Genomic DNA, 10,772 nt, shown 5'->3' with positions numbered 1-10,772 from the left:
GAAGCATATTTGTTTTCTTCAGGAGATCATTCACGTACTTCTGCTGAAACAGTAGCATCCCATCCTTTGTGTGCTTAACCTCAATGCCAAGGAAATATCCGAGCACACCAAGATCTTTGACAGGAAAATCACACCGCAGTTGCTTGAGCAAGTGATCAGCAACACTAATGGTAGAACTCACCACTATTATGTCATCGACGTAGACCAATATGTACATCGTGACTGAACCATCCTTGTAGATGAAGAGAGAAACATCGGCCTTGGATGGTGCAAATCCCAGTGCTTGTAGCTTGCTACTATGCCGAGCAAACCATGCTCGCGGTGCCTGTTTAAGACCATAAAGGGACTTCTCCAATTTGCAAATGTGATGCGGATAGCGAGGATCAACATACCCAGGTGGCTGCACCATGTAAACCTCCTCATCGAGAAAGCCATGCAAGAAGGCGTTGTCGACGTCGAGTTGCCGCATATGCCACCCCTGCATCACGGCCAGCGAGAGAATGACACAGATTGTGGTAGGCTTGACGACGGGGCTGTATGTGTCATCGTAGTCGACGCCGTGACGCTGCTTAAACCCCTTGGCGACGAGGCGAGCCTTGTAGCGGTCGATGGTGCCGTCGGGTCGATATTTGAGTTTAAAAACCCAACGGCTGTCGATGAGGTTGATGCCACGGCGAGGAGGCACAAGACGCCATGTCTGATTGTGCCGAAGTGCAGAGAATTCTGCATCCATAGCAGCCTTCCAGGTGGCTGCTGAAGTGCAGCAGCTACTGATGTTGGTTCAGCTGGCTCTGAACGCGCCGCCGTGTATGTCACGGTGCCATCAATGCGCTTGAGGGGTTTCCACGTCTGGTCACGGAGACGTGTGACCATCTGGTGAGGATGATCTGGAGGCGGAGGCGCCGGTGAAGCAGTGGCTTCAGTGTCAGACGTCCTGGAAGGGGACGCCGATGCAGTAGCGCTGGAGTCCGTCGTTGGCGACGCAGGCTCGTGAGGAGTAGAGGGTGACACAGGCTCCATATCCGAGCAGGACCGAGTGGCCGAAGACGACCCAGATGGCCCATGATCGGAGGCTGCATGGCCTTGCATGGCGCCGGTGCTCGCCCCATGGACGTGATCTCCTGATCTCTTTGCTGTTGGTGGCGTCCGATCTCCTGCAGGGACAAAAACAACACAAGGTTGCAAGGCTCCCGTAGGGACATCAGTACTAAAAATATCGTTGCCATTAGGTAGAAGCTGGGTATAGTTTGGTGGTGCAAGGGAGGACTGAAATTTCCGTGAGAATGGAAAGGTATTTTCGTCAAAAATGACGTCACGTGAAATATAAACACGTCCTGTTGATGGATCCAAACATTTGTACCCTTTGTGATTAGCACTATACCCAATGAACACACACTCCTTGGAGCGGAAAGTGAGTTTCTTTGCATTGTATGGACGGAGATGCGGGAAACACGCGCAACCAAAGGATTTGAGCATTGTGTAATTTGGTTTGGCCTTGTCACCAAGAAGGCGTTCCGTGGGTGTGGCATTATCAATGACTCTAGTAGGGAGGCTTTTTATCAAGAAGGTTGCGGTGAGGAAAGCCTCATCCCAAAAGGTGATGGGCATGCAAGATTGGGCTAGGAGTGATAGTCCTGTTTCGACAATATGTCGATGTTTGCGCTCAATAGAGCCATTTTGTTGGTGGGTGTGTGGGCAGGAAATATGGTGTGTGATCCCTGTATTTTCGAAATATTTATGGAGTCGGCGATATTCACCGCCCCAATCGGATTGAACACACTTAATTTTCTTGTCAAGAAGTTCAACGTGTTTTGGAATTTATAGAAGATGGACTCAACATCCGACTTGGCATGAAGAAGATAAATCCATGTGAACTTACTAAAATCATCGACAAAACTCACATAGTATTTAAAACCACCAACAGAAAGTGTGGCGGGACCCCAAACATCCGTATAAATAAGTTCCAAAGGAGATGTTGAAACATGAGTTGATAAGGGAAATGGGAGCTGATGGCTCTTTGCTAATTGACATGCATTGCAAACACTTGCATGCTCGGAATTACAAAAGGGAATTTTATTCAAACTCAAGATCGAATTAACCACTTGAGACGATGGATGACCTAATCGTCGATGCCATTGCTCCTTGCTTGCTCTAGCTGAGAGCATGGCACATCTTGCGACGTTTATTGCGGATGGGTTGATGGGGTAGAGACCGGCTTCACACCTCCCTAGCAGGAGCTTTGCCTTCGACACCTGATCCTTAACAACAAAATACCATGGGTGGAATTCAATAAACACATTGTTGTCTTTGGTGAGTTTGTGCACGGAAAGTAAATTTTTGGTGATGTGTGGAACATGCAATATATCTCGAAGGATCAAGGGATTGGCAACGGGTATTAATAGTACTTTGACCAATATGGGAAATTTGCAAACCTGCGCCGTTGCCAATGTGCACATGCTCGTTGCCGTTGTAGCGCTCACGAAGGGTCAGGCGATCGAGATCACTTGTGATGTGATCTGTTGCTCCGCTGTCGGTGTACCAGTTGGGGTCGACGTGGTAGGAGGTCGATGCAGCGTTCGCGGAGTGCTCCTCTCCGGTGAAGGCGTGGTCGAAGCGGCTGTAGCAGCGAAGGGCCACATGCCCAACCTTGTTGCAGATTTGGCACACTAGGAGTGGGGCATCATTGCCCCTGGAGTTGCTGCCGCCCGTGTTGCCGTTGCCGCGGCCATGTCCTTGGCCACGACCACCTCCTCCATTGCGGCCTTGGCCGCGCCCACGCCCACCTCCATAGCCGCGGCCACCAGATTGGTTGCCGCCACCACCAGATTGGTTGCCGCCGCCACCAGATTAGTTACCGCCACTAGCGCGGCGAGTGAAGTTGGCGGAGGAGTTTCCGCCGAGCCCGTAGTCTGAATCATGCAGATCATGACGATGTTCATAGGCGAGGAGGTGGGCATATACCTCATCCAGCGTGAGGTCGTCGTTCTTGATGGTGAGGGTGGTGACGAGGCTGTCGAAGTCCGGCCCGAGGCCGGCGAGGATGTACGCGATGATGTCGTCCTCGCGCAGGGGCTGACCGATCGCGGCGAGAGTGTCCGCCAGCGTCTTCATCTGCCTGAAGTAGTCTGCAGCCGAAGTCCCTTTCTTCTTGGCAGCAGTGAGCTGTGCACGTACTTGAATAGCACGCGCACGAGTCCTAGAGGCAAACATCCTCTCCAGGGTGAGCCAGGCATCACGCGCCGTGGCTGCCGCCATAATGTGGGCAAGCACTTCCTTGGTGACGGTGGCGAGAAAGCCACTCAGCACTGTCTGGTCACGCACATACCAGGTGGCGTATTCCGGGTTGACGGTGGTGACCGTCTGCCGATCGGCGCCCTCGCCGGTGGTGGTGGTGATGTCGGCGTCCGGGGCGACGATGCTGCCGTCGATGTAGCCGAGTAGGGAGTTTCTGCGGAGGTGGGTGAGCATCTGCGCCTTCCACAGCATGAAGTTGCCGTGGCTGAGGCGGACGGTGACGGCGGAGGTGATCGCCATGGGGTTGGAAGGAGCAGCGGTGTGAGGAACAAGCGACATGGGTGAGATGCGCTCTGATACCATGTAAAAGTAAAGGGAGAGAGAGGAAGTTTAGGCTGCGATGATCAACTGATCACCGGTTCATCTCATACATATAGCATGCCGTGTGTACAGGATAGATATAAATCTTGAGGTTGCTAGTAAGCTATACACGGTTTGACAACCGATCGTATCTATCTAATCTAATCTGTCCAGCTCACAGATACGTACAATGGTTAGGATACTACCTAACTTAACACCTAGCACTAGATATCTTCTCGATGTGGGCAGAGCCCGCTCGCTGCTTTGCGCTTCTCATCTTATCCCTCGGGAGATTTGAATGGAACGGAATATGCAGATCTCACTTCAAACTATTTACAAGGCAATGTGCCACCGTGCCCCTTACCCTGCAAAATCCAACAACTAAAATGGAGCGCTAGCCTCACATGAGAGTAAATCAGTTAAGATTGGAATCATTCTCAAACAGATAGAAAGTTAAGATTCGAATGATGCAGCATTTGCGGCTATGCCCTATTAATATGTGTCAAACGGGCGGCATCTGGGAACCAGCGGCAGCAGGTCTAGCAAGCTACACCAACTAATATCGGGTTCCCAAGTAACTCTATATTTCAGTTCCTATGGTTTCAAGTACAAGCCTACAAACATACCACTTGATTCACTGTATTTTGTGCATATGACTTAGGCTCACGAATATTCTCTTGTTGTTTAGTCACAGTTTTGATCACCTACATATTTGCAGCGGCATTGTATTTTTCGTTTCTAAATTTATATTCTTCCGCTAAGTCTAGCAATATTTACCTGCTACAGAGATCCGGTGCTTCATATATATGCAATATGTGTTTCTCGCATCTAGATTAATTGGCACTACGGCAATGCTTCATAATTTTGTATCCATGCTTCCTATATCTCCAACACACGCTTCCTGAGTAAGATGCAATGCAGCCAGCCTCCTAAGTTTGCATATTTGTATACTGTTTTTGGGACTTTTAATACTGCCACATGGTCCCAATATTTCTCATATGTGTTCCAAATTATGTCTGTTATCACATCTATGAATTATCCTTTTTTATTGTGGATGGCACATACATGTTGCTTAATTAAATATTTAATTGTAAAAATTATGAAAATTGGGATGTTCATACTACATAACATCCTATTTGGATTTTTTTTTTCCTTTTTTCAGTCCACCCTTTTGCCACCATGAAGGAGGTCCAGCCTGATTCGTCTACTACTAAAACATGTTATGGCATTTTTTGTTTCAGAACTCGGTGGAAACAGGCTTTCATTCGTTCTGAAGCACACATCTATTCATTCGGAAGCAGTCCATCGGTGTGTTGTTGGTGAAAGCAAATGTTCATTTCCTTGGAAGCAGATTTCCTATAACTTGGAAGAAAATCCATATGTAGTTTGAAACTTATATGTAATCGGTAAACGCGAATATATATTTCTGTTTGGATGGCACCAAGTTCTCATTTTGTTTCAACCAATTATCTAGTCGATGGAAACTAACTTGTGGTATCTTGGAAGCAAACTAGTCATTATAAACCAAAATTTTCACCTGATGGAGTCAATCTTATGTTTAGACAACAAATCGTTGCGTTGTAAATATTCTCTTAGATGAAATCAATTATTAATTGTAATTGAATCAAATATTAACTGTAATTGTATTGGAAGCATAATTACATAGCACTGGAAACAGAATTTTCCACTAAGGAAGGAAATTTACAAAGGTAAAAAATCAAGATTGGATAGTGTTTCACACGATTTTTTTTTTAATTTTCTATAATCAGATGGATGCATGACACCTACGTATATCCATCACCAATGCCACACAATCCATCCAGCGCTGACTCCGATATTTTTTGACCTGGATTCCGGAGTGGTTGAGATTAAACGTGATCAATGCAGGTAGTTATTATTAGGAAGCAAATCAGGAACTCGTTCAAAAAAAAAAGGAAGCAAATCAGGAAAAGTAACTACCCTTAGTTCACGCTTTCTGGTTACCAATCCAACCACGCATGGGACTTCTATCGAACGGTAGCGGAGCAGTCCGATGAAACGCTAGGATCGGGATCCGATCCCTAGCGTGGATGTAAATCAGTTCAAATTGGGAATCATTCTCAAACAGATAGAACCGTCGTCCACGATGGCAAAGCGCCGCCACAAGAAGACCATCGCCGGCAATGCCAAGAAGAGGAAGGAGAACGCTTCCACCACCACCACCACCTCCACGGCATTAATGCCGGTCGGCTCGTTGATGTCGGACGACATGGCCATCGAGGTGCTCTTGCGGCTGCCGCCTAAAGCGGTCACCAGGTTCCGCTGCGTCTCCCCCGCCTGGAGGGATCTCATCTCTTCCAACGGGTTCAAGCAACAATACCATGACGCTGCCGCCGTGGCCGCGGCTGCCGCTAATGCCGTTCCAAGATTCGTCTTCGTCCCGGCGGATCCAGAATCCAACGAACGACGCTGCGACACTCCGTCCTGGTGCTCGATCGTCAAAGCCTATCCCGCGCACTCTCCTGGCGTCGCCACCGCCGGCAAGCCCTGCCTCGGCGTGTTTCTCCTCGGCATGCCGTCTAACGGGCTATTCTTCCTGTGCAACCCTTCGACGGGCGGCCTGCTGCGCCTCCCGCCGCGCCGCCCGGCGTGCTACATCCACAGCGCCAGCCTCGGGTACCACGCGGCCACCGGGGAGCACAAGGTGCTGCTGCTCGAGCACGCGGAGGGGCAGTCGGTGTCGGCCCCGAATCTGCAGGGCCACGTGCTGACTGTCGGAGCCCGTCGGAGAAGCTGGCGGGCGCCTCGCGGCAAGAGAAGCGCCGCCATACGCGACGTGGTCGTCCCAACAGGCACCGACCCGGTGTTCGCCGACGGTTGCCTCCACTTCATGCTGTCACCCAAGTACTGGCTCCGCGACGAGCCTCAGGGAATCCTCTCCTTCTCGCTCGGCGGCGAGTCCTTCAGCCGCATCCCGCCGCCGCCTTTCGCAGCCGCCGACGCCGTCAAGTACAGCAAGGACCACCTCAAGCCCGACCCCGACGCCGCCGAAGACAGCCAGGAGGTGAAGGCTCCGGCCGGGACGACGTTGGCCGAGCTCGACGGGAGTCTCTGCATGGTGCGTGACCGCCGCACCGACGCCATGGACACGCTGGAGGTTTGGAAGCTGCACGCGGGGTCCACCGGGTCATGGTCGCTGGACTACACCATAGACCTAGTCAGCGATCTTCTGAAGCTGCCGCGGGTCGTTGTTCCACTCTGCTACATCATGGACGACGGCGAGACCAGGAAGATCCTGCTCGCCACCACGCTGCGGAAGGCGCACCTCTACGACCCCAGCACCAAGAAGCTGCATACAGTAGCCAGCAATGCCAAAGGCGCGCCTATGTGTCCCGTCTTCTATCAGGACAGCATTGTCAGCATGGCTGGCATGGAGTATGGAACCGCATACTGTAGGAAAAACAGAATTACGCTACCCAAAAATAATGGTATGTAATCGTTATCTTTTTTCTTTTCTTTCCTTTTCTCAGGTACATGTAACCAATGTTTGCCTGTCATTTCATTATTAAGATTGAAATTAAGGAGGGTTTCATAAGATGTTGTGCTCCTCTGCCCTCGCTGTTGGTCTTCTCGCATGCCTGCATCCCAAGTTTGCAGTTCTTGACTTGCCTTACTTCTGTCGCTCAAAAGTTCGAGTCTTCCTCTCTAGCCAGATTCACCATCTCCCTGCAATGGCGAACACTGTTGCCTCCTTTAACTCTTCTCCTCGGAGGACAGCGGAAAACTCTAAAGCACCACCAGCTCCTTGACTAAATCTTGCGACGAAGCTAAAACCCGCCACGCTTTGAGTACTAAAACCAAACCTGAAATCCCGGGAGAAACAGCAGATTATTGCACCATTAGGTGATCAATGCTTTCATGTTCCTGATCACATAGTTAGGATGCATCTTCAGGAGGCTTCAAGTCCACATCGCGACATTCTATCAGCTGTCCAACAGAGACCACTCATAACAAGTGAGGCGAAAACAAATTCTTTCAAAGGTGCCCATTTTTTCCATAGTGCAGTTGTATCTTCCACCGTGATTACAAACCATGAGGAAGAACGCAGAGTATGCAGAAGAAGCAGAGTAGTTGCCGTTTGAAGTCAAGCGCCAGGTGAAAGTGTCCTCTTCTGCTGATAGTGGCGGTTTTGGTCTGAATATGTGAAAAAAGACAGCATGCACCCTCCGAAGCAGTTGCACTGAAAACCAAAATCTGTTTAGATCATAGTGGAATTATTTTTCCCAGCACATAAACAACTCAAAGAGCACATAAAGTTTTCTAGAATTTTAGGATAAACAACCAAGACAAAGAAAACTTGCAATGTAAAATTTCTCTCCCTTAAATTAGATATATAAAAAAGAAAGCAGTGACTGCATCATGCGTTCACTAAATTTCCAAAAGAAATGTTTCATCCATACTGCGGATTTTCTAGTTAACATTGACACTTTATTCCCGTATGGCATTATCATATCAAGTGACATGCACTTGCTTTTCAAATATCTTATCCCACTCCATCGACATAAAATCGCCAAAGCAGATCATTTTATCGGCTGACGCCTCTGGAGGAAGTGGCATGCTGCTGATATCAAGACGAAGCAGTTTTCTTCGCGAAAAATTCTTCCTGAGTTCTATATCTCCTTGAACCGCGTGCTGGCCTAGATACATCTTGCATGCTCATGTCGTCATGTCAACATGCAGGGAAGAACTGAAAACTCTGTCCTTTGCCTTCGAAGCCTATGGAAGCAGAATGAAAAATTATAGGCCGCACATTGAGAATTCAAGAGATTGAGAAGCCAACAAAACAATGAGTATGCGATGCGTGACAAGAGATTTGGCTGATTTACTTACTTCTTTCTCCCAGTTAGTGCACAGGGTAATGGAAAGCAGCAACAGCATTTGTACAGCAAGTCCACAAATTATTCCGAACCACAATCCCTGAATTTCAGACGCATTTTGTTAGATGTTTCTTGGAATCAGAACTATAAGTGAAATTAAAACTGTTTCATGTGGTAAGGGTGGTGAATTTAATACCATTCCTCCAAAATGGTAGAAAAAGGCAAAACATAACGCTGCGGGAACACCGACAAGATAGTATGCACCGAGGTTGACACAAGCACCAATCTTTTGCAAACCACAGCCCCTAATAACACCTGGAATATCAAGCATACCACATTGCAGTCAGTACCTTGAAAACAGTATTTGTTGTAATCGTACATATCGTTCATTAATCATCATATGCAAGTAGCTAGACATAGTAGCAAGACAATGTTCCAGCAAGAATTAAGAGTCAAGAACATATGTACAATACGTGAACCACAATCCATAATTACCTGAAAGAACACATTGCATATCATCGAAAACAAATGCCATGCCCAGAATTGGCATCATTCTGGAAATGTATTCCACAACTTCCTTCTCGTTGCTGTAAGCATACCCCCATACATTCCGCACCAAAATCATAACAAGACCTAATGATACACCCGCCACGAGACCCAGAACCATGGTCACACGAGTAGCCAGACGGGCAGCTTGTGGCTGCCCAGCACCAAGCTCGTTTGAGACACGGGTGCTAGATTGACAATATGAATGATTAAATTAACACAGTAACTATAATATAAAAATAATCAATATAGGCATGACAAACTTTTATGTGTTTGAGTTGTTCAGTCTTACCTTATGGCTGCCCCAAGCCCGAACGGGATCATGAATACTAACGAACCTGTGTTTAGGCTGCAAGAATTTCCAAATTTTCTATCAGAGAAGTCAAACAGAATGTGACATGCCCCATGAAGATGTAACTCACCTGATGGACAATACTGATGCTTCGAGCTTAGGATTTGGGAGAAGTCCGGAGAGAAGTACCAGGAGTTCAAATGACCACCACTCCAGACTGTGTATATGTAGAAACTGGCTTAATTGAAGATGGAACATGAAAGTATGAAAGTATCTGCCTACAATTTGAGGGCGCAATACTAAACTCACCAAAGCATAAGAGCAGATGGAATGGCAAGCCTCATGAAGATAAAAAGGTCGTGGAACGCCTCCTTTGAGACCCCTGTCCAAGTGCTCTTACAGGAAGGAGAGACCCTGATGTAGACAGCCAGGATGGATACATTGGCCAGGTATGAGATGGCATTGGCCAAGGCAGCACCCTTGTTGCCCAGCCCAAGCTTGTACACCAGCAACCAGCAGACAGGCACATGGCTCAGAGCCGTGACACCTGCGCTCATCATCACTGGAAGAACTATGTTTTGAGTCTGCAGGAACCGCACATGGCACTGCAGCAGTCCGTAAACAAATAATGCTGGGATCAACCACCGGATGTAGCTCCCAGCCCCCATAGCAATCTCCGCGTCCTGGCCGACGAGCAGGAGGATCTGCCCGGTGTACGCCCAGACCATGGCTACCACAACGCTCACCAAAGTAAGCACAAGGATTGCCCTCTGCTTGTAGATGCCGAGAAGATGGTACTGTTTTGCCCCGAAGGCTTGCCCACAAAGTGTGTCCAAGCTGCTCGCCATGCCAGACTAAAATGATTATGAACATACACAAGAAAAGGCATTCAAGTTCTGCTAATTGCTCAGAAGATCCAAGATACAGCATGTAAGAGATGGGATTCACATAATATACCAACAAGCTGAAGCCAGTGACACCGGCAAAGGAGGTGGCGATGGAGGCACTCGAGAGAGCGAGCTCACCGAGATGACCGACAAACATGACTGATATCATCTGGACGACGTTCTGCAGGAGGCATCCAGCAATGAGAGGCCCGGCAAGGTACAACTGCTTCTTGACTTCAGTCACCACAAGGCTCTCTTTCGGCCCTCCTGTCTTCTGGATGTTGCTCCCAACAAGGGGCTCCTCCATGTTGCTTGGTACCATGCTTGAAACCTCACTTGTATTCTGAAAACGGTATGTGTTTACAAGTGAAGTGAGGGTGTATTTATCCTGTTTGTGGAAGAACGTACCAGTCAGCTTCATTAATATTACTGTAGACCAGCACCTCGGTGTACATATATTCAGTAAGGAAACTGGGAGGAAAAGAAGGCATTAGCTTGGCACCCAAGTTGAACATTGCTCAACCAGGCAACTTCAGCATGCTTAAGTCAGGTGGAGTAAAGAAACTCACGGGAGACAAATGGAGGTGGCTTTTTCGA

At 48.3% G+C, this 10,772-nt stretch overlaps 2 protein-coding genes across 3 annotated transcripts; one reads left to right on the top strand and one right to left on the bottom strand.

Moving 5' to 3' along the window:
* The first annotated feature begins 5,692 nt into the window (after nt 1–5,692).
* LOC127334310 (uncharacterized) lies at nt 5,693–7,331 on the top strand. Its single transcript, XM_051360732.2, has one exon. It carries the CDS (start codon nt 5,720–5,722, stop codon nt 7,067–7,069), a length of 1,350 nt encoding a protein of 449 aa, XP_051216692.1. The 5' UTR covers nt 5,693–5,719; the 3' UTR covers nt 7,070–7,331.
* A 651-nt stretch (nt 7,332–7,982) lies between these two features.
* Nucleotides 7,983–10,544, bottom strand: LOC127334308 (protein DETOXIFICATION 16). 2 transcript variants are annotated; one of them, XM_051360729.2, is made up of 8 exons: nt 10,246–10,544; nt 9,598–10,142; nt 9,419–9,505; nt 9,289–9,345; nt 8,946–9,184; nt 8,647–8,765; nt 8,464–8,550; nt 7,983–8,349 (listed from the first exon to the last, which is right to left on the bottom strand). In XM_051360729.2, exons 1-8 carry the CDS (start codon nt 10,495–10,497, stop codon nt 8,290–8,292), a joined length of 1,446 nt encoding a protein of 481 aa, XP_051216689.1. In that variant the 5' UTR covers nt 10,498–10,544; the 3' UTR covers nt 7,983–8,289. The 2 variants fall into 2 exon arrangements, with proteins under 2 accessions (XP_051216689.1, XP_051216691.1); XM_051360731.2 differs by having other exon boundaries at nt 9,598–10,125; nt 10,314–10,544.
* Between the last annotated feature and the right edge of the window lie 228 nt (nt 10,545–10,772).

The sequence above is a fragment of the Lolium perenne genome, chromosome 2 (assembly GCF_019359855.2).
Source record: "Lolium perenne isolate Kyuss_39 chromosome 2, Kyuss_2.0, whole genome shotgun sequence".
Classification (NCBI taxonomy): Eukaryota; Viridiplantae; Streptophyta; class Magnoliopsida; order Poales; family Poaceae; genus Lolium; species Lolium perenne.
Note: the sequence above shows the minus strand (reverse complement) of the source record. Positions and strands in the feature narration are given on the sequence as shown.

Bases quoted from the DNA above. Each gene is read 5' to 3' on its own strand.
- LOC127334308 (XM_051360729.2), bottom strand. From the start codon at position 10,497: ATGGTACCAAGCAACATGGAGGAGCCCCTTGTTGGGAGCAACATCCAG. The intron at 9,185-9,288 runs GTAAGACTGAAC...TTGTCAATCTAG, and splicing joins GGGCTTGGGGCAGCCATAAG to CACCCGTGTCTCAAACGAGC. The intron at 8,766-8,945 runs GTAATTATGGAT...TTGATATTCCAG, and splicing joins TATGCAATGTGTTCTTTCAG to GTGTTATTAGGGGCTGTGGT.
- LOC127334310 (XM_051360732.2), top strand. From the start codon at position 5,720: ATGGCAAAGCGCCGCCACAAGAAGACCATCGCCGGCAATGCCAAGAAG.